Consider the following 25,211-nt stretch of genomic DNA (forward strand, 5'->3'; position numbering starts at 1 on the left):
TACCCTATGTAATGTTCCAGGTTGTATTCTATCAGTGTAACGAATTTCATAACTATCCGTCCAGTAGATTTTACAGTAGAGTAAAAAACATACACACAGACATCCTTACAAACTTCGCTTATAATATTAATAGGATATGCAATACTATGCGTGGATTCATACATGATTGATGACCAACCGACCACATACCTGGAACCTTCGCAGAACAGCCATTAAATCTTGTTCAATCGATTAGAATTGTCATTAATTAGGTCATCGGTCAAGTTTAAAGCCCTATAATTGTAAAGCTATTGCGATACAGTAATTAAGTAATGATTGTCCACAGATTTCCATTAAAACATGATATTTTGTAGGAACACCACACTATTAGAGTAATATTTACTAACAAGAAAAAAGGAAAATACACTCGACAATGTCCACATAAGCGAAGTATCGTTGAACCTTTTTGGTACGTCTATAAATATAAATAAATATATTAGGACAAATCACACTAATTGAGCTAGCCCCAAAGTAAGTTCGAGACTTGTGTTACGGGATACTAACTCAACGATACTATATTTTATAACAAATACATATAAATAGATAAACATCCAAGACCCGGGCCAATCAGAAAAGGATAATTTTCCATCAGGACCCGACCAGGGATCGAACCCGGGGCCTCTCGGTTCAGAGGCAAGCACTTTAACACTGCGCCACCGAGGTCGTCAAATATTTACAACAAATTATACTTTTAACAATTATCATCAATAAAAACTCTTCCGTTACTGAGTGACTGACTGACTGACAGACAAAGTACTGGGCGTAGAAAGCTAAAATTTGGCATGTTGGTTCCCTGGGGAGTGCAGGTGAACACTAAGAGAGGATTTTTGGAAATTCTACCCAGAAGGGGGTGAAAGGGGTGAAAAACGTTTATGTGAAAGTTCTACACCGTTGAAGTTAGTGACTTGAAAATTTGGATTTTAGTTGTTTACAACAAATTAATGAATATGTGTTTCAGATTTTTCTGAAAATTAACCTTCATCCCCTTCAAAGGGGGTGAAAGATTGTATGGGACTTAATACAATTTTCAAGATAAAAAGCTGAAAATTGGTAAGCATTCATCATTTTTCTTAAAGAATGACCGAGATTTTACTATGAAATTCACGCGGGCGAAGCCGCGGACAAAAGCTAATACATATATAAAACTCTTGAGCAGCTGACTGACAGACAATTATAGAAGAAACTACTGGGAAAATAGTGTAATTTTGTTTGTAGGTTCTCTGTGGGTGACGATTTCTAAAATTTCCCATAGGAATGGTATATTCGGGTGCAGGAACTAGTATAAATAATACATATATAGTATATATATATTCCTGCACCCGAATATTTCTTCGTAGTAATAAGTTTCTTCTATAATTGTCTGTCAGTCGGCTGCTCAAGAGTTTTATATATGTATTAGCTTTCGTCCGCGGCTTCGCCCGCGTGAATTTCATAGTAAAATCTCGGTCATTCTTTAAGAAAAATGATGAAGAGTAAGCTTACCAATTTTTATATATATACATATTTGTTAGAAGGGCAAAATATAAAAAAAAAAAAACAAAAATATACAAATCTGATTTGTTACTTCCTCAAACCAAAGTAGTCAGGTTAGCTAATTTAAGATCACGGTCAGGTCAAGTACATTGTCACATAATATACAAAAATTTGTTGCATGAAAAACAATATTAATAGGTAGTGGGTCGGCAATAATCACATAATATTTTAAAGAGGGGTTTAGAAAAATCACGAAAGAATATATTATATATTATTATATGTATTTGTTATAAAATATAGTATTGTTTAGTTAGTATCCCATAATACAAGTCTCGAAGTTACTTTGGGGCTAGCTCAATCTGTGTGATTTGTCTTAATTTATTTATTTGCCCTAATATATATTTATTATATGCGAAAGTAAATTTATTTGTAACCTCTTGACACTCTATCTGCTCAACCAATCTTCTTGAAATTTTGCATACATACAGTTTGAAGTATGGAGAAGGATACATTGATTACCCTTCATCTCGGAACAACAACTGTTCCTGTGGAAATTCACGCAAGCGAAGCCGAGGACAAAAGCTAGTTAAAAAATGATAGTATTTGCAATATTCACCGTCATTCAATTGTATAAGTATTTTATTAACAACATACAAGCCAAAATAGTGACCAGCCCTTGGGTCCCCGGAGACATCGACCAGGCGTGCGGAAATTTCTTTGTAAAGGGTTTTTGCATCCGCACCCCAAGGTCCCAGGGTCTCTACAGCAAAAGGCGTAAATATTTATGGCTGTCCCAGAGATGAATATTTACGCCTTTTGCCGGACTCTGCCGCCAACGCAGCCGCACCAGCCTTACACAGACAGCCTTAATAATAATAAAATAATATAATCAACTGTTTATAAATTTAAAATGAATTTAAGTTTTAAGTAAAATGTATGTAAGACCACTATTGCTTAAATTTTGGATAGTCACATGAATATAATTTATTTTACTGTAACAAACAGCTTGTTTATGTGTTTGTTTAATTGTAAGCAATCAGTATGATATGTAGATTGTATCGTGTTAGGAATACGGAGATTGTAATTGTAAATAATTATCTCAGCGCGTTTCCATTCTCATTCGAAAAGGTTGCGGTGACGTTTGTTGCGCCGCTTCTTCTTCACATGCGCTTTGGAAGTCGGCAGTAGACTTAGTTTAAGTAATATTTTGACGTCAATAAGTGATGTATATCATCCTATATTGAATAATGAATTATGATTTTATTTTTAAATAGGTATATTTCATTATATTGTTATAGTTTTATGTCTCAAAATTTAACATTATTGGCTATTTGATTTGGTAAAAAAAAAAGGAAAAATTGTATTTTTAAATGTAACTTCAATTCAACATTTTCATTTTTTGATTTATGAAAGTACATTGTATAAATAGAATGGTTTTTGACTCAAAAATTGTGACATCACATGATATATAGTGAGTGATATATAGTGTAAATTTAAATTGATATTTTTGACGTTAGAAAAAGTGTTTGTTTTCACTAGTTGGAATCATGGAATATTTATCATACTTCCGTGGTTGGAATATAGCCGTAGTATGAAACATTTTTTTCTGTTGTTTATCTATGGTTATGTAGTCTATGACTTCAACTGTTGAAAAATGTCTTGCCATAAGAAATTGTCTTCAGTTTCAACAACTTCGTGTGTGAATAAAAATCCGTTTCCCGTGGGAATTCAGGAAATCCCTTCTTAGTGCTCCTCGACACTGTCCTGGGAACGTACACACCAAATTTCAGCTTCCTTCGCCCAATAGTTTCGGGTGTGCGTTGTCTGTCAGTCACTCAGTAACGCAAGAGTTTTATATATATAGACTAGGAGCTCATCCCGGCATCGCTCAGTTAGAATAATATAAATAAATAATAGATTTTAGGTATACATAAACCTTTCTAGGCCAGCTTCATAATCCGTTGCCTACTTTTAAAGATTTAAGCATACATAGGGACAGACAGACATACAGCGGGAAGCGACTTTGTTTTATACTATATATTGGTGTTTTATGAAGTTCTAAACGAGATCGTTTCTTCTATCCTTCCATACATATTACAAAACCTATAAAACAAAGACCTATGCCGCGTCTGTTTGTCTGTTCGCGATAAACTCAAAAACTACTGCACGGATTTTCATGCGGTTTTCACCGGTACTGTGGTTCCTGAAAAAGGTTTTGTTGTAGAATTTATTATGTTTTTATCCAAAGCCGAGAGGAGCTACTATACTTTGTATAGTCATTAAAAATTACAAAAAATATTTATATTTATTATTTAGATTTGTTTAGTTATTAATATTGTAATAAGCCTTGGAAATGTCGTAATTAATCACGGGAACAATAAAAACCACATAATGAATAATATAATGTCGAGTATCGATTTTATTTGTATCGCATATTCTTAGTATCAATGATACATGCATAATTAAATGAGGTTCATTTATGGAATATTTATATCCTGACTGGTTTTCCCTTTTGACAAATTTTCCACAGCATTCTAGTTTTAAAAATAAAATTCATTACAAACAACGATAAAATTTAACATAGTTATTAGGTACATATAAAAAAGAAATTAAATATAGCGCCTTTTTCAACGTCAAATAGGGTTCTATTTTTAAATTTACTTTTGTCATTCTTTTTTTTTTTTTGTTTTCAAACATAATTTTTATTTGTTGCTAGAATTTATTCGTAAGTGTTACTTTTTTTATTGCTTTTGGTTTTTAATTTTGAGGCCATTTAGTACATGGCCTTATTCCATAAAATAAAATAAAAGTTGTTCTTATTGATGAGTTCTGCGACCTTGTTTTGTTGCCAGTTGAGATTACTTTCAGTCATGCCTTGTGTCGGCCAAAAAGGTCTTTGACCTTTACACTCGCTAAGTGCAAGAACTACATTGTATTAAATTAGAAAAAAGGTACAATTTTATAAAAAAAATAAAATAAAAAGTTACTTTAAAATTACAACGAAAAATTACACAGAAAGTATAACAACAAACATATTTGAAATATTGTTGCAGCGTTCTTTTGATATTTTTAATTTATTTTATAAGAGAATTTGACATAAAATATAATTTATATAACTTTAAGTTACATTTATTCACATAATAAAACTGAAAGATATATTACAGAAAATTAATTATGGGACTAATGGAAGCCAAAACAATTTCTTTTTAGAATTTTTGTCACACATAAATTATTATTTTCCATGCATGATAGCTCAGTGGCCAAGAGCACTGTCCCGGACAGACGGGGGCGCTGGTTCAATTCCCGCTCGATTCCAAAATTTTCTCATCTCATTATTTTAAAAGTGTGTGACATGTATAACAAATCAATTTTCTGTCTTTAAAAAATGGGGTCACACATAAATTATATTTTCGCCGGCCTTGTACCTTTCCAGACAGACAGACAAACGCCGTGTGAGATGCTAAGTGTAATATAAGGACACGTGTAGATATAATGTATGTAATCTGTTGACGACTCGCAATATTGTGGCCACGCCCCAATAAGTTTCGTTACGTAAACAAACTATAATTTATATATTATTGTATATTATACTTGTTAGTTTGATAGTCATGTCGTTAAAAATAACGTGTTTTTGTATTTGTTTTTAGGGTTCCGTGATCCAAGACCAGCAACTCTTAGGGTTTCGTCATGTCCGTCCGCGATCTCAAAAACTATTAGTACTAGAATTATGTAATTTGGTATGGGTACATGTTAATCACACTGACAAAGTGGTTAGTTTAGTTCAAAGTGGTAGTTTCTCCATGTACTGTCTGTCCGTCCGCAGCTAAAAATGTATTAGTACTAAAATGATGTTGGTGTGGGTTAGTCACGTTAAATAAAATTTTGAAAAACAAATTAGATATATAATAGATATGTATTTATGTATTCTACTATAAAGATTTGAACAACTTCGAACCACGGTCAGTGAATCCGGCTCGCACATGTTTGGTTGTTGTTGTAAGCTACGGAACCCTACACTGAACATGGCCCGACTCGCACTTGACCAGTTATTATTACTTTTTAAATTATTTTTAAAGTAGCTATTGATTTATTTTTATCTATCTATGTTACGGTAAAATATCTTTAAAATATCCTTAAAAAAACTTTGTATACCTATAAAAATCAAATTAATCGTCAACGAATTAAAATCGAATGCTGGAGGCTAAAAAGTTGTAAAGCGGTCTCTGTGCTCCGACGCTCAACGGCTGAGGAAGTAACTGGGAAAACACTCAATTAAGAGATAATTTCAAGGGACTTACTATCATTTCTTTTTTTTTTTTAATTTTCGATTTTGAAGGCATAGTACCATGGTTCCGCGGCAATTAAATGATACCTGTGACTCTTGCAGGCCCATTCATCAAACCTTTAAGGTACTTCCCGTCGACCTAGACTCAAAATTTAGCGAACCGAGGCCTTGGGCACGAAACCTGACATTTTGTAGTGTTTCCGAGTACGATACAATAGTCTTTGTTGCGACAATAATAAAAAATATAGGAAAAAAAAAAACTATTTTAAGTAAAATAACTGGCTGGAGATGTATTCTAAATTTGAATTTAAAAATGAATAAATTAGATTGATGGTAAAACATGAATTTAGTAAGTACAGTCTGCCACAGAGAAATCTAACCTCTTAAGAGACGGTGTTCAAATAGCGGGGGGATCAGATTTCTCTGTGGCAGACTGTCCTTATGGAGTACTTACGGAGTACGTACTAATTCCATGTGGTAAATTGGTGTTTAATACCAAAACTGGTTAGGTTATAAAGCGAAAACTTAAAAGTTCTTTCTTCAAAAAATTATTTTAAATGTCAAGTACATTAACACCACAAAAATAAAATATATAAAAATGATCAAATAACAAACCACAATACATATTATAATGTCACTTTGAGTGGTCAATTTTATTAATAAAGTGATTCACTGTTTTTTAGTTCTAAACTCGTGTACGGTGGATTCAACTGGGTTTTTTTTGACTCACAATAATTATAACGTCATACGAGAAAAAATGTCGTTCAATATTTAGAAAAAAACAAAATACTTGACATCTAAAGTGATTCGAAAAACACTTAACCACTCGTCTTATGCATTGTAGAAAAAATATACTAATCAAATAAAATGCAACGTACAATGGACACATGCAACGATAATGACCTGACGATATAACATTTATATGCGCTGACGCATGCGCACAATTCCATAGACAGGTAATAACGCAGGTCCTACTCGTGTCCTACACATACGTCATAGGTTTTTTTTTACGTAGTTACAAGGAAGTTTTTTCGACCCTTTCTCAATTTTTCGAGGTTACGATCATGACAACTCAACAGAACTGTAGGCCTCCCATCAACTTTTACAGAACGATTCCAATGCAACTCAGTTCAATTTAGGAACCTAAAATTGAATCGCATTCATACTAAAAATTAAGGCCATGGTACGAATTTGCGATGCAGTTCAGTTTAGGTCGTAAAGTGGATCGCGTTAAGAGATGATGGTAAGCCCCCTGTACTTTACAAAAAAAAAAATATCATAGGCATTATACATAGTGGCCAGCAATATGCAAATAATGACTTTTATTTTTCAGTTTCTTTTAAAAATGGAACGCATTTAGAAAAAATCGATAAAAACAACTAGAAATATTTTTTAATCTTAATTTTTACCCTGAGTAAAGAAAATGGGTTGGGTTGTAAATTATCCCATTTATACTCAACTCAACAACTTTTGCCTGCGGCTTCGCCCGCGTGAATTTGAAACAAACATAATTTTCATACAAACTTTCCCCTACATATTATAGTCGTTTGGGAGTTGTTTTTGAAAAAGAAGTTGCCATGTTTGAACGGGCTTATTAACTACGTGCATAGCAAATTTCATCAAAATCGATCCAGCGGAACAGACAGACTTTCGCATTTATAATATTAGTATGGAATCATTTCAAAATCTGTTTATATTTTCGTTTGTTTTTGCAACATTTTCACAGCTAAATCGCTACAAAGATTTTTGGTGTTTGTTTTTTTTTTAAAGCATTTTATTTTACCCGCTAAAGGCAAAGTTTGTATGGAAAATACAAAAGAAACATATTTAGTAGAAAAAAAAAAACAATTCGAAGTTAAAATATTGCCAAAAAAATCAAGAAGTATACTTACTTATTGTTCTAAATAGCTAACATAACACTCATTCCAAGTTAACGGTTACATACAACACATACAAATTGATACCTTTGTGCGCATGACCTTACTATGTTTCTTTCCGTGAGGCAAACAACATAACATACTATGATTCCATAATCACTTATTATTAATATAAGGCATTTTGTGACGCACAATCGAGGGACATTTAGTTTTAATATTCCGTGCCGCAGGATCCGTGCCGGGTTATGCGGCGTCACAGCCCCGAAAACAACTAAGAACACGCGGAGATTAGAGAGAATTATAATATTCGTGTAAATAAAGGTAAAAACACGATTTAATTTATTACAGTAAACAACATCATGTTGTTTACTCATTTTAGTGTTACAATCTCATACTTTATTGATTTTTAATTGTTTTTGAATGATATTTGACCTTCTTAAAATGTTTGTCAACTGATGTTAACATATTAATAGTATATAAACTATAATATCACTACATTGTCGCTTCCCGCTGTCTATGTACGCTTGGATCTTTACAACTGCAACGGGTTTTCATCATGCGGGTATGAAACACGAACGTGTTGGCTTGGCAGTCGTTACACATGCACCAATCAGCATTGAGCCCGCCACGTAGCGATTTATTTTATTGAGTGCACAACACAGCTGTTGGCGTGTGGTTCCGCCCTAGAATAGGACCACTCCATATGCTTTTGACGGCCTCGGTGGCGCAGTGGTAAAGTACTTGCCTCTGAGCCGAGAGGTCCCGGGTTCGATCACCGGTCGGGTCACGATGGAAAATGGTATTTTTTGTTTGGCCCGTGTGTTGGATGTTTATCTATATATATATTTGTATAAAATATAGTATCGTTGACTCAGTATCCCATAACACAAGTCTCGAACTTTTGGGGCTAGCTCAATCTATGTGATATGTCCTAATATAAATATTTATTTATTTATATGCTCTCCTGGGTGTCGTACAAGGCGACTAAGGGACACACAGTCTTAACAGCTGATATGTTACATGTCTTCACAGCTGATATCAGCATTCCCAAAGAGGGTTGACGTCAGGAAAGCAGCCGGTTGTAAAATCACAGCCGAATATTTGAAATTCAAAAATTTTTTTTAGGTATCGCGCTTCATAACCCGAATGCAAACTGGATGCAGAAATTAAAGAGGTTCCATCCATAATAATATAAGGCGAATGTTAGCAGCTGAGACATGAATTGATTGAAGCTAATTATTACGATGGCGATCCGTGGATGTCGTACGAGGCGATTAAGGGATACAACACTTGACAGATGACAGGCAAGAATCATTCCATGGAGGCACAAAGCCACAACCAAGCTGGGAATGGAACGGAGAGAGATGACGACACACAGACCTTCTCATTCATTCGTCCCGTATATGAGTCATGGTACGTATACTACAGTGAAGAAAAATGGAATAAAATTGTAAAGAGTTATGAAATGATATATATTTTATTGCTATTGAGAGACAATGGAATCATGGAGCAATAGACATTGCAAAAACTGAATTATCTATACATACTGTAAGATAGATAGATAGATAACCTCTTTATTGCACCATTCACAAAGGAGTTATAAGTTACAACAAGATATTCAAACATAATGGGTGCAAAGGCGGACTTATCGCTAGTGCAATTTCTTCCAGACAACCTTTGGATGGAGAGAGACACAAGTAGACTAAGAGGGTGCAGTAAACTTAACAGAATTAAATAATTAGACAAAAAAATAAAATATTAAGATAAAAAGACATAGGAGAAATATATAAACATACAGACAAGCGTAAATGTTGTTGTTATAGAACAATGGATAAATATATAATAGAATAAAGAAGACTAATATAATGAGACTTTACTTGCTAATGTTGTGTGTTTGTATATAGTAGATATTGATTGAAATATTATTATCGGGGTGTGTCTTTTTCTTTATGGGAAGAATGAAATTTGAAGAATGCAGAAAATATTTTAAAGAAGAAAGCCGGTAAGAGGTAACAAAACAATCTTACTTTTAGTGAGAATTAGCCTGGCCATGATCAGCCCTGGCCCACTTGGAAGTGCCTAAACAGATTGCACACTCAAGTGCGTCCGAGCAATGACAATCTGGCTAGGTGGTGTATGCTTGACAAGTCTCAGAACATGTGCGATTGTGGCTTCACACCACAATCGATGGCTCATCTCCTCGCCTGTCCAGAGTGTCCAAACACCTGTACTCGGACTGACTTGATGGCAGTTTCCGATGAAGCCGTCGAAGTGGCTCGGTTCTGACAAGAATATATTTAGGTAGCACCCAATAGAGCGTTGATTTGCCATCGACACGCAAAGAAGGAGTTGGAATTAGGTTAGGATACTACTATCAAAAAACATAGGTACTACTTAAAAGAACATTAGATTTTACTTTCCCTAAGTATATTTGTTTATTTTTTTCAAATTTATAGTCTTCTCTGTTCATGTTGTACGTTATTACGTCTGCCTGGCCTGTTGCTGTGTACACGTCCTCTCAACCTATCGCCCGTTGACTGTAAGAGATCCCTACATGGGATTAGTCCGCCGTTTGTACAATGAATCTTTCTTGTATATCTATCAATAAAGTTATTACAAACAAACAAGAACAATAATGGCTAACCCTTCTGTCATGATTGTGACCAACACTGTTTAAATGAGTTTCTTTTGGCATTTCTTCTCAGCGGTGGTCGTTTCGAAATGTCAGTGTAAATTGTAGATAAAAAATAATAACAATTTTATTTTTTTCACGCTGCATTTTCTTGAGCATTCTCCTTTGGGGGTCATTAGATTTCTAATTCCAACTATTTTGAATTTAGAACTAGTATTTTGGGGGTCAAACTGCGCTAGCGGGGTAAATTGTCATATCTTTGTTTTGAGGTCGACCGCATGCCATCCTTGGCAAGAATATGCATATGGTGCGGTGACTATCATCAAGGTGGATACTTATCTGACACTAGCATTTGCCTGTCTCTCTCTCTCATCTGTTGCATTCGGAGCTGTGACACCGATAAGCCCAGAATCAGCGTAAAAAATATACAATAAAAAATTTACTATTAGTACAATTATGTATAAATTGTTTGCTCGCTTTCGGTGAGGGGAAACATCATGAGGAAACCTGAACATTTTTGGACAGTTTAGTTCACTACCGTGTATCCGTCCATCTGCCACTAGATGTCGGCAGTAGTCGTAAAACTCATGTCAGATGCCTTTAGGCGATTTGAATAAAATCTGACACCAGTTTTAGCAACAACACACTCGATATGATATGATGATTTCAATGAATAAACACAAAGATCTTTTAGATACAAAGAACTAAATTGAACTTGTCTAAAGTAAAAACTTAATTCAACAAATAAAATAATTATCAATTATACATACATTGATTAATATGTTGTGAATATATCAAACCTTATCGGGGTAAGTTGGTCACAGGACACTGGTGTCATTTGCCTCATCTAAATGTGATAAAAAGTGATATACTTAGAAGGTAGTGTAATGGTTAAGATGGATCGAAAGGTCCCCAGGGGTTCGTTCATAGGTTTCATAGACCACCACTTGCTTCCGGTGAAGGGAAACATCGTAAGGAAACCTGCACACTGCGCACACATTATTAACTTGTATATGAAATGGAGAAAGTTGTGTGTGTTTCATTCTACGAGTGATGTAATGACCTCGACCCTCAGCCGGGTGGAAATACTACTATGAATAGAATTGATAATAATGCATTTAATAGCATATGTCACTCTCCACTAGCTGTTATACTCGTAGCTTTCCACCTTCCCTTTATCTTAGAACAAACAAATCATTTTATTGTTCCGTTTTGACGTGAAATGAAGACAAACCCAATTTCACATTTCTAATATTATCAGTATTGATGGATAATGGATTCAGACGACCTCGGTGGCGCAGTGGTAAAGTGCTTGCCTCTGAACCAAGAGGTCCCGGGTTCGATCCCCGGTCGGGTCATGATGGATAATTATATTTTTCTGATTGGCCCGGGTCTTGGATGTTTATATGTATTTGTTATAAAATATAGTATCGTTGAGTTAGTATCCAATAACACAAGTTTCGAATTTACTTTCGGGCTTCGAGCTAGCTCGATCTGTGTGATTTGTCCTAATAGGTACTTCTTTTTTAATGGGTCTTTAAAATATACATTTCTTTCCTAACGGAAGAGCATTCCCGATGAGATGGAGCGAGTGAGATTTGTCAGGATCGTGTCAAAAAGGGAATCTTTAGTCTCTGTTTACCCCTCCCCAAAACTAAAACCTGGCTACACTCGATATTATATATATACTGTGTATATATATACGTATTTTTTTATATTTGTTGTAAACAACCAAAATTTAAATTTTCAAGTCACTAACATCACCGGTGTACAACTTTCATATAAAAGATTTTCACCCCTTTCACCCCCTTCGGGGTGGAATTTCCAAATATCCTCTCTAAGTGCAGGTGAGCACTCCCCAGGGAACCTACATGCCAAATGCCCAATAGTTTCGGCTGTACGTTGTCAGTCAGACACTCAGTAACGGAAGAGTTTTATATATATTGAACGTTATAAATATATAAATATTTATTTATTACAGCTAACGTTCCAATAACTTTATAGTAGCCGTGGTCGCAACCAGACTATACATATGCGGTACTATGGTTCGTTCAAGTCCCGTTTATTAATGTACACTAATTGATGTTTAAAGTAAATTTTAACATTGGCTGAATACATACATTACTTTTGCTTGCGTTTTGTTTAGGTTTAAATTTTGATATTTGTTTTTTTTTTTTGTCGCAAAGCCTTCAAAAAAAAAAAGCAAATGTCAAAATTTGCCTCCTGTATGCAGTTGGGTCATAGATTTAATAAGTACCTCGTACAAAATACCTACTAATGCCATGAGTTAGGTTGATAAATTACAGAGATATAAGTATGCACTAAATCTGTGATACATTAGGTACTTTTATCTTAGAGATCTTCACGGTCAAGGATTCCGCGCACCTACTTCTTACTAGTCCAGCTATTTCAGCTTTTTTTTTTAATATTTAAATATACAGTTCATAAATTCCTCAATACCTAATTGGTGTGAACACATGGATTGATTGTGTGCGACTGTTCGCGTTTTCATTACGTTTCCCCCCCTTAAAATTGGACCACTTCGTATCATTCTCGAAGAATGAGGGTTGACGTCAGTAAAACCGGTCTGAAATCCACGGCCGATAAAAAAGGTATTTTTTAGACGGGTCATGTATGTATGCTAAACGCTAGCTCAGATTAGAGAAACAGTAGATTGTAAACAAAATTGTTTGCTTAATCAGGTAAATTATAATTCATTTTAAAGAAATGCGGGATTTCCATCGATTTATTTTTTCTATAAAGTTCTACGGTCTACGGATGTTATGTATTCAAAGGAACAAACTTTTTATAACTTATTGTGAGGGCGTCGCTACTGGTGAACAAATTTCACAATAGAATGACTGTTCATAATGTTTCCACTTTTGTACGCTGGTCTTAACATCATTGTCATTCTTTGCATGCGTTTATAATTATTATTTCCGCATTTACGTCTTGTTTAAACTAATTTTCGTTAATATTATTCATTGAAATTCATGTTCACAGATCGAGTATAGATAGTACAATTTTAAAGAAAATTTATTTACTTAATAAATTTATCTGTTTTTGATTTTTAACTGTCTTTTTTTAAAAATTAAGAGGTAGGTACACATATAGAACACGTTTTGCTCCTTGCTGACGTAGACACTTCCAATGCTTCCAATCATTTTTAACTTTTGTTTAGAAACTATAGATTAATCATCAATTTATCATAACGTCCAAATTAATTTACGCACTAAGGAACTATTTGTTTACGTTAAAGCAGTTTAAATAAATTTGTTTGCAAATTTTTGGTTTAAAATCGACTGAAAACACGGAAACAGATGTATAGAATTGTTAACGAGATGAAAAAAAAAAACAAAATTTAGTGTGTAATTCGAGTTTTGAAAATGAAACCGATTAATTAAAAAATAAACTCACATTTCGGCTGTCTTCCAATATGTCCTTGCCTCCGCCTTTCGAATAATCGATTAATAATCGCATTCTTACGATCGTTGAAGTCTAGATCATCAACAAATTTGCTGTTCAACACCTCACACTCCGCCAAATTGGCTTCGATTGCCGACGTATCGATATCACCTCTTTTCAATCGATTATTGGATAAATCTCTCAATTCCCGATCGTTTGTATTCACTGATGAATACCTTCTTCCGGTGACGCGACTCCAAATTTGCACAAAGTCTTTCATATTTAATCCCAAAATAAAAATTGTTCACAAACCACTCACGTCCTCTTTAATGGCGATACTTCTTGTAACTAATGTAGTTTATTACTTTTTAATTACACTAATTTAATGTCAATTCCGTATACCGGTGATGTTGTTATACTTAAATCAATTTCGTAATTATACCTTTTCAATGCCGCACACAAGCGAACCTAACCTACCAGTGTCGTAATTTTCTATTAGAAATTTCTCCTTGACCATAAACACAATCACTAAACAAAGTCACATCATAAAATAAACCACAACCTTTTTTTTTACAATTAAAAAAATGAATAAAAACACTGGCACAAAAATAAAAATAAAACGCGCGAATTTACAAATGACACTTTTGAAATTTCGAAACGATTTGACGTTTGTCTCGCGTTATATTTTTTTAATTATCGACGCGTAGATAAAATGTGTTACATGTAATCTGCATCGATGGACGGACAGCAGATAAAATGGTTTCTGACCGCTGTTTCTTGCGCTTATATAAATTTCGCAAGAATACGCATACCGGTACCACGCGGTGGGTTTGTATACACACGGTCGCACATTCTGTTGACAATCGTTGAGTTTTAGAAATAAAAATATCAGAATCTTATTTTTTTATTTATTTATCTGTATTTATTTACAGAAATTACTTTTGTAACGGTCGATTACAATGGATTTATTGCTGGAGAATGTTGTTTAGGTAATGTCCAAAATTAGATTAAGTTAGCAACATGCAATTTTGTACGTAAAATGGTATCGATTTTATTATTTTTGTCTCTCATTTTACACAATCTTCTTTTTCAAAAAGGTCGTAAAAGGATTTATTTTGCTCGTTCTGTGGTATGAAAGAGAGTACCTACTTACTAAACCTTTTAGATCTCAGTAACAATTTATTAATTTCGAATAGAAAATATTTCAAAGTAAAAGATGTATACCAACTTTACATTTTTTCAATAATTAATGTTATATATGATATTTGTAAAAAGTAAGTGTATTCCTGAGAAAAATCCGCAGGAAAAATTTTATATTTTAGCTCAAGTTGTCGTATGCCTATTCAATTATCTTGCTCTTTATACCACGGTAAAAGGAGCGAATTTGTTATTAATTTAGGTAGGTTGTTGCGTCGTTGACACACATTCTGGTAAACAGATTTTGATAAGGTTTTCACCCATTAGAAAAGTAAATCAAAAGGTAGGTAAAAAATAAACTTATTTTATTACAGCTAAAATCTAATTAATCTTTATTTAAGAAATGTTTACATTAAGAATAAGAACAACTTTAATTATTAATAAGAAAACGCAAGCGCGGTCAGGTCACAATTTTCTTACGTATTTTCCAAACAGAGGGAGACAAAACATTGTTTGTTAAAATCCGCATCAATGTTTATGTACTGTACTCACAAATGCAAAACATGGCCAATATCAGCTGGTCTTGCATATATGTGAAATCTGAAACTGAAAGGGTCCTTCTAAGAATGGCGTTGGCTTTCTTGGAGTTAACTGTACCAGCCAGTACGAATAGTGAAACATGTTGGTCAAGGACCGATATAAAGCTTCTCGAATGATTTTTGCCCATAGATTTTATCTTTTTCACTCAAATAAATTGATAAATGTTACTGGCCGCTAAGGATTCCCTAATTAACTTATTTACAAAAGGAGGTCTATTTTTCCATTACGTCAAAAAGGTTGTCACTTTTTTGTTTCAAAATTAGAATGCCATTTTGCGACTACACAGATTGAGCTAGCCCCAAAGTAAATTCGATATTTGTGTTATGGGATACTAACTCAACGATACTATATTTTATAACAAATACATATATATAGATAAACATCCAAGACCCGGGCCAATCAGAAAAAGATCATTTTCCATCATGACTCGACCGGGGATCGGACCCGGACCACTCGGTTCAGTGGTATGAATTTTACCACTGCGCCACCGAGGTCGTCAAATTCCTGAATATAATATCTTCTAAAATTTAAACTAATTACTTCTGCAGCAAACATGGTACACTCAATCGCATTACCCAGACCTTTTGCATACATACAGCCCTACTTTTAATTTATACTAATAAAAAAAAATGAAAATCGGGTCACAATTGACCCGATTTTCATTTTTTTTTATTGGTCTTGAATTGAATTTAGAGTGTCATCTCCACTGATTTCATTTTTTAAGTGCTTACCCTAAAAAGAGCACTTTCTTTTTGTGCTCGTAAAATATAAATTGCATCCTTTCTTTATACCGAATGCTGTGACACAATTTTTGTATGTGGGTCTCAGATATCATCCACATTCTATCAAACTCAAAATTCTTTCAGCTTCGATATAAGTACATCACTTATGGACGTCAAAAGTTTACTTAAAACTAAGTCTAATGCCGACTTCCAAAGCGCAGGTGAAGAAGAAGCAGCGCAACAGACTTCACCGCAGCCTTTTCTCCCCTTTGGGGGTAGAGACTGTCTGTTTTTAACTTAAATTTAGCATCTATGCATGCATACCAAATTTCATCAAAATCGGTTCAGCAGCGGTTTAGCTGTGATTTGCAATTATATCATTTCTTGTCTTCATAAGCACTTGTTTTAAATGTTTTTCAATGTTACAAACTATTTGCTCATATTATGTTATTAATGTGAACAAAAAATTATCTCTTCTTTCTTTCCACCTTTCTTTTTATAGTCATACCTAATGGCTGAGGGTCGTGGTCATTAAGTGGAATGAAACACACAACAGTTTTCTCGGCAATACCTCAGTGAGGTTTGCCTTCTCTGTTTTACACACTATAAGATAATTATCAACAATAGTACAGGTTTCCTCACGACGTTTTTCTTCAAAAAAAAAGTAAGTAGCTAATCATTATATACTTGTCTAATACATAAATTGATCATAAGCGCAATAAAACATTAATTTTTTCCCAGGCAACTTCCCTATTAGGTTGTAAGTAACCGGGCGTTAACCCTTCCTAACTGTAGTGGCGTAGCTACAAGGTTAGACGGCGCTGTGCACCGGCACCGCCGAGTTCAGGGGCCCTCGGATCCTGACAAGCAACCTATTATATCATCCTACAGTGGCTGGGATTCCACTAAAGTGGAAGGGATTTTCAAGGGAACATTTTTAAATTATTTTATCTATTTGGTTACTAGATTTTGTCAGAAAATTATGACATAAAATTATGAGATATCAAGATAAATTTCCAACGGGAGCAGTTATTTTTCCGGGGACTAAAGGTATCCTATGTCCTTCTCCGTACTTCAAACTACATGTATGCAAAATTTCAAGAACTTTGGTTGAGTAGATGGAGCGTGAAGAGATAACAAACAAACTTACTTTCGCATTTATAATATTAGTTAGGATTCGAATACTTGCTGGACACTATGCGAGCTATATTATTACCAAATTCTATTGGTAGTTCAAAACTATGGTCAGCCAGCTCACTTGCGTGTTTACGTGATAAATAAATAAATATAGATTGTAAATATAAAACAATATTGGGTTAACAATCTGCAAGTAACTATACTTGAGCCAATGATCAAAATTGAAAACTTTCAAAAATCAATCTATACTATTATTATAAAGAGGTAAGCGTTGTGAGTTTGTATGTTTGAAGCGGGCAATCTCCGAAACTACCGAACCGATTTTAAAAATTATTTCACCATTAGGAAGGTACATTATCCAAGATTGCTATAGGCTATATTTTATCTCAAAATTCCCACGGGAGCAAAGCCCCGGGTAACATTTATTAAAAAATAAAAAATAAAATTAAAAATGTCAATTTATTAAACAGTATCGACGCTCACACTGGACCAGTTAAGTTTATCATGTCAAATAAGGGTTCCGTTTTTTTCCTTTTAAGAATAAATAAATTCAAATACATAACCATGATTCATAAAACATACACTGTGCCCTGCGCTTATGGTTATCTGGCTACGCGACATTTCCTATCATCTTCGGAACTGCGCACGCGCATCGGAAACGAACTAGGGGCTTGCGAAACCGCAGCCGTTCTCGACCGCCTTGAGTCCGATGCGGAATGCTAAGGGTCAAATATACAGACATACTATATTAACTATAATTAAACATATTTTCAAGTCTTTATATATCTAAATGGATGCTGTGATATAGGCTGTCAAATTTGAACTGTATTCTTATTAGGTCAGGGCTTAAAATGATCGCTTGGTTACATAGAACTTACGAGACATGACGACCTCGGTGGCGCAGTGGTAAAGTGCTTGCCTCTGAACCGAGAGGTCCCGAGTTCGATCCCCGGTCGGGTCATGATGGAAAATGACCTTTTTCTGATTGGCCCGGGTCTTGGATGTTTATCTATATATGTATTTGTTATAAATTATAGTATTGTTGAGTTAGTATTAGTATCCCATAACACATTTGGGGCTAGCCCAATCTGTGTGCTCTGTGATTTGTCTTAATAATAAAAAAAATATTTACCTTTGAAGCGGTGGTGGTGTAATGGTTAAGACCGTGGACCGAATGGACACGTTCGAATCCTACACGTGTCACATGAGTTTGTATACCAATCTGACGTATTTGTAGTGCCTATAGTTTTCATCGACCGCCACCTGCTTCCGGTGAAGGAAACCTGCACACTGGTTGATTATTAACGTCTGTGTGAATGGAGAAGGCAATGGAAACCACTCCATTAATAGTGCCAAGAAAGTTGTTGTGTGTGCTATACGACTATAACAAAAGACTTCTAGCTGAATTATCTTCTACAGGTATTGAAGTTAAGCAGCGTCTCATATAATAAAATATTTAGGTACTAGCTGATGCCCGCGCGACTTCGTTCGCTTGGCTGAACAATTTTTGGTAATGAGTCAAAATTACAAAGCGTAACGATAACTACACATACAAAAAATGCTGCATCAAACTGAAAAACTATATTTCCTAAAGTTTAGCTGGATCATTACGACTCTTCTTCAGGTGTTCCAAATTTTCCATTTTATACATCGAATAAGAAATGAATTGATTTTTTCTTGTTAGAGCGTCATTTCTATATTTCCTGTAGTTCAGCTGTACCATCATGGGTCTGAATCAGGTGTTCCAGATCTTCGAATTTTATGCCTCAACAGAAAATGCTCATCAGACTGAACAACTTTTGTTAGGGCATCACGTCTATATTTCCTATAGTTAAACTCATTATTTATTTTATCTATGGTTTAGCTGTACCTTCATAAGTCTGCATCAGGTGTTTCAGGTCTTTGATTTTTATACCTCAACAGAAAATGCTCATCTATATATCTATAGCTTTTTACTAGGCGTGTATTTATTTTATATAATAAATAATATATATTTTAATAATTATGTTTTGTTTGCATGTCATGTGTCCACTAGCTTTTGGCCTAAGCTTCGCTCTCGTGAATTTCTCTCCGAAAGCGGAACAGACGCGGTTTTCATATAAACTTTCACCGCCCCCCCCTTATTGTCATTTGGGGGTTCTTTTTTTTTTTAATTAGCCTATTTTTTACTTCAGGTATACCTTCATCAAAATCGATCCAGCTGTTTAGCAGTGAAAGCGGAACGGACAGACATCAGACAGACTGACTTTCGCTTTTATAATATTAGTATGAACCCTATTAATTAGCTCATTTTAATTAAGTAGTAATTTATTTTTTTATTGAATGCTTTGTTTCATTTTTAGGGTTCTGTAGCCAAATGGCAAAAACGGAACCCTTATAGAAACGTTATGTCTGTCTGTCTATCTACGGATAGGTCTTCAAAAATGATATTGAGGTTTCTAATTATTTTTTTTAACTGAATATTTGCGCGAGAGACACTTCCGAAGTGGTAAAATGTGTGCGCCCCCCCCCCTGTTACTTTTAAATAAGAGAATGATAAAACTCAAAAAATATATATGATTACTACGCATGTTCATTATCATATTCTTTTTAACACGTCATAAATCATTAACCGCAGTTAACCTTTCATTTAATCAACGCAAATATAAATAAAAAACGATTAACAAGAACTTTTACGTTATCTTACTTGCTGCTACGGAACCCTTCATGGGTAAGTCCGACTTGCACTCAGCCGCTTTGTTTTACAATTCTCTGACCATGTCTCTTTCTTAGATCCTTAAAGCCCCTACAATCCGATTGCCCAATTTGATTGCCGATTGAATTGGATACAATCTGATCGTCCGTCTACACACACGTACACGCCAATATCATAGCGCAAAAATCGCATCTCGTAAATACAATAACATAATGGTATTTTGCAATAAATATTATTTTTATATACAAAAAGTTGGCAACCCTAGCTGTGGCGTGGTCAGTCATTACTTCAGAAAAACCCGGCTTCATTTTACATGCATCGTTATATATGTAAAACAAGAGCTCGCCCTCATTTTGCATAAAAAGATACATTTTAAAGCAACCAACCGGTGATTTAATATCATAAATCACTGTCATAAATCATAAAATATGATGCGCAACGCAATTAATTTTGTGATACGCAATTCTATTTTATAAAATGCATAACGTACCAATATTCTAAAAAGAAACAAATTTTAAATTCATTATTGCCAACATTAGGATTTATTTCTAACTAGCTGCGCCCCGGAGCTTTCCTCCCGTGGGAATTTCTATATATATAAATAGTGCCGGGATAAATAGTGCCAGGTGTTATTCCTGGTTATATTATATCCGTGTACCAAATTTCATAATAATCGGTCCAATAGATTTTGCGTGATGGAGTAACATATATACACCCTCACAAACTTTCGCATTTATAATATTAGTAGGATTTGCCGTATAATTATCAAGGTACGGAACCCTCACTATGCGAGTCAACTCGCACTTGATCGATTTATTGACCGAGCGAGCGAAGTGAGCGAGGTCTAACATTCTACTTGGCGTAAAAATATTTTTTTTTGTACGTATGTTTGTAACGTGATAACTTTTGAAACGTTGGTCCGATTTTGATGAAATTTAAAAGGTATGTAGGATATGCTAATAGAATTTTTAAGTTCGTGTCAATAAGTTCAGTCGTGTTGGAAATATTCACAATTTTGTAAAGTCTAAGTTCGAACAACTAGTTTAAAAATAGTCAAGAAACTTAGTTGTCAAAATCATTTTATTAGCGTCATTTCACGGTCCACACTATCGCGGACCGATTCGCAAAATTTTACGGATTAGTATGCTTACATTGCTGATTTTTCATTGCGGCAAATATAATAGCTCATGTCATCTCACGTGTCGTCGTGGAGCCTACATTATCCCAGCACACGATCGCCGAATTCAGCCACATGCCGACGCGAATGAGTAAACATTGCGCAGTTAGTATGTCAGTTTTAGTATGAGTGCTTTTATTTATCGCAATGAAAAACCAGCAATGTATAACGAATCCGCCGAAGTTTGGCGAACTGTTCGGCGATAGTTTGAAGCCTACATTACAGTACTAAACGAGTAATCGTGAACTAGGCGAATGATTTTGCATAACATTGACTGAGAATGACTTAATCATTGTGAAACAGCATTTCCTAGGGTTTCCCAGTAGAAAACGATAAAGTATCTAATTAATTAAGCACGTTTAAGTACAGGCACATGGTAATAGAAATAATAATTTGTGTCAATTCGGATAGCCCACTGTATGAGTCAGATTATGACGGAGGCGTAGACAAATGGCACATCGACATTAATTTTAATAGATATAACGAATGACATAATCCAAAATTTAAATATCTCAAAAAAGTTTAAATCCGAAACTTAATTACTTTTTCACGACAAATTTAAAATTATTATATGTATAGGTAGGTACTAGCTTTTGCTCTCGGCTACGCCCGCGTGAATTTGAAGCAGACATGATTTTCATACAAACTTTCACCCTCCTATTAGCAAATTACACTGGTATTGTTATTCGTGGACACTGGTCCGTATGTCGGACGGACATACGGACATGCAGAAACTATAAGAGTTTCCTGTCTATAGGACTATCCATAGTCCTCAAGGTTCCAACCTTAAAAAGCACGTTTAACCGAACAAAATGTAGAATCAAACGGACCTTAGATGAGACGTAAATTTTTTGCGGTCTATATAGATTGATGTCAACGATCGTTAGTCACATTACTGAAGGTGAGGCTATATGATCCAGTTTTGTATACAGTTTATGTGGTTGCGTTCAAGGGCCTACCAAATACAGTTTTCCTTTTCAAATCCAGCCCAAGGCAATCCGTCTACAGGCAGACTCTTTAAACGCTAGCCGAAAATTTGAAAATTGATTCTTCACTTTGTATTTATTGTGCATATTTTGAAAATAGGGTAGTTGACAAGGTCAGAGAATTGTAAAAAATATATTATACTAGCAGCCCGTCCCGACTTCGCTCGGGTAAAAATACAATAAATTATACCCCTAAACCTTCCTCGGGAATCACTCTATCGATTGGTGAAAACCGCATGAAAATCCGTGCAATTTTTGAATTATCGCGAATAATAATAAATCGCCGCGGAAGACTTTGTTTTATAATATGTAAGGATAATCTAGGTAAAATAGATATACTGTATTCAGGATCATTATGATAATTCATAGACTGTAACAATGCACCTGGATCTAAATACGAAGATTTAAAGTTGGCTGGAGAGTCAATTTTCAAAAAGTATGAAAACTAACTCAACCAATCATAAAATACTAAAATTTTGCAACAACTTTTATTAAGAAGTGATTACAACATAAACATAATATTTAATGTAGCTGTCGAACAAATAGCTTTCTATGCGAACAGCTATTTTAGCAAGTTGTGACGTCACTTGTTCGTGTCATTTAGTATGGAGCATTTGAGCATGGACCAGTCCAAAAAATGTGTGATTTTATTTCTGTCATTCTTAGTCGTTGAGCGTCGGAGCCCAAGGTCCGCTTTCGTACATATCTTTTCGCACGGTCGTCACCATCGCTAGTTGTCAGACCATTGTCACGCGTATCATCCTTGACGACATCAAGCCAGCTTCTTGGGTTTGCCATCTACTAGGTCCTGGCGGGAGCGGCACAGCCAGACATTTGTTCCCTACGTAATGAGTCAACATCATCAGCTAATTTAACGACCTCATTACATCGAACATAGAGACCTGTCTTACAGATGGATTGGAGAATGGCCCATGACCCACCATGCGGGCCCAATACAGATTGGTTAACCAGTAATTGGGTATAAACAAACGCGTAAATGTGCATTTAAACACGAAGATACAATATTTAATCCATTAACTATGCATTAGGTAAGTATTAGTACTACGCGAGAATGGACACGTATTGTTTGCTTTTGTATTTTCAGTCGTATTATATTATGTGTAAGGTTCAAAATCGGGCATAAACAAACCGGATCTAATTGAAGGAAATTTGATGACCTACACATAGTCATATATCTATTTATATAAAATGGGAATAGCTTCCATTTTAGTGGATATTTCGAGAAATATTTCTCATCTGAGTGAGATCTACGCTATATTTACCGTTGTGACGCCCAGAACACCGATTTTTTTAAAGATATGCCAGATTTCATTTTACGACTGCTGCGCAATGCTGTTGTTCCTTATCATCAGCCATTCAAGCGTTTTCTTGCTGGGGGCCTTCTATATGGATGTGACCCACCACGGCGATGGCATATACAACCGAGACTAACGACTTAACATGCCTTACCAAGCACGGAGGAGCTTATGATCACCCATCCAATGTCCGACCATTGAGAGTGACTTAACCGCCACTATCGCAGGCCGAGCGCGCTAACTCGTAAATATTTTAGTCCTATAGGCTTATTTTAGTCCTATAGATATATATATCTATTAGCTGTTGCCCGCAGCTCGCTCCGTAGCGTATTTCAAAAGAAAGATATATATATATATTCTAGGACTGTACTTCGTATACTCCATATTATAAAATTAAATCTGTACGTTTGTCTGTCCTATCTTTTATTTGAAATACGCTACGGGGCGAGCTGCGGGCAATAGCTAGTTCACAAATATACATAATATTATTATGGACTAGCATTTGCCCGCGGTTTCGCCCACGTGCAATTTCTAAGCGAAAGCGGAACCGACATGATTTTCATACAAAAGTTCATCCCCCGTTACAGTTATTTAGGGGTTGTTTTAAGAAAAAAGTAGCCTATGTTTGAACGGGACTCTTTAACTATATGCGTACTAATTTTCATCAATATCGGTCCAGCGGTTTGGCCGTGAAAGCGAAACAGACTGACATACAGACTTTCGCATTTATTGTACTCTGTATTGCACTGTTTACAGAAGAATAACAAGTTATAACTAACTAGGTATGGCCCACATCATGGTTCAAGAGCTCACGGACGATCTTTCTTATCAATACAATATCTAATACTCTGAACATTAAAATGCCTATTATAGGTAAAACTAATAGCGAAAGCATACGTTTCGGATGACTGGACAGACATACAGACATATTGATTGACATATCTCAAATATCAAATGAGAAAACTCGACCGTAGATCATTTAATACGGGTTGTGATATGTAGAAAATTATACAAAAATGTTTTAGAGAAGCGGCCGGCAGGCACTGCTGTAAAAAAAGAAAAAAAAAGTTTTTTTTTTGAAAGATTACACCATTTATTTATACACAGCTGCGCCCCGGGGCTTCGCTCCGGTGGGAATTTCGGGATAAAAAGCCAAAATAGCACCCTGTGTATTATTGCTGGTTATATTCTACCCGTGTACCAAATTTCATAACAATCAATCGAATAGATTTTGCGTGAAAGAGTAACATACGTACACACATACATCGTCACAAACTTTCGCATTTATAACTTCATATGCACAAGCACTTAAAGTATTACAAGCGTAGGTAATGTACACGTCGATGGTCGGGTGTTGTGATATAATTTAAATTACTACGGACCATTCCTTATAGATTACCCTACCATATTAGAATGCAATATCATCTCTTATTAACGTAAGAAATGTCCTTAAAACTAAGTCTAATGCCGACTTTCAAAACATAGACAAAGAAACGGCGTAACAAATTACACCGCAACATTTTCTTCAAAGACAATAAAGTGGGAAAGGACAAGTTGTGGAAAACGGAACGGGACATATTGCGGGAAACGTGGCGAGACACGTAGCGCAAAACGGTGCGAAAATCGTGGCGGGAAACGAGCTATATTAAAAAAAGACGGGAGACGATACGAAATACAAATAAATTTTACCACTGAATAAGGGCTATTCACGCGGGCGATGTGGCGCGCAA

The 25,211-nt window shown here is 35.1% G+C and overlaps 1 protein-coding gene across 3 annotated transcripts in view; it reads right to left on the reverse strand.

Annotated features, from left to right (window-relative positions):
* LOC128681843 (lysosome membrane protein 2-like) overlaps positions 1-25,211 on the reverse strand; it is a 73,929-nt gene that overhangs the window by 36,593 nt on the left and 12,125 nt on the right. The window contains exon 1 of one of the 3 annotated variants that reach the window (XM_053766069.2): positions 13,724-14,474. The exons of the other annotated variants lie outside the window; for them this stretch is intronic. Within the exon in view, the coding sequence (XP_053622044.1) occupies positions 13,724-13,991 (268 nt within the window). The 5' untranslated portion in view covers positions 13,992-14,474. Of the gene's footprint in view, positions 1-13,723; positions 14,475-25,211 lie in introns of those variants that run through there. 3 annotated transcript variants of the gene reach the window in all.

The sequence above is a fragment of the Plodia interpunctella genome, chromosome 28 (genome assembly GCF_027563975.2).
Source record: "Plodia interpunctella isolate USDA-ARS_2022_Savannah chromosome 28, ilPloInte3.2, whole genome shotgun sequence".
Lineage (NCBI taxonomy): Eukaryota > Metazoa > Arthropoda > Insecta > Lepidoptera > Pyralidae > Plodia > Plodia interpunctella.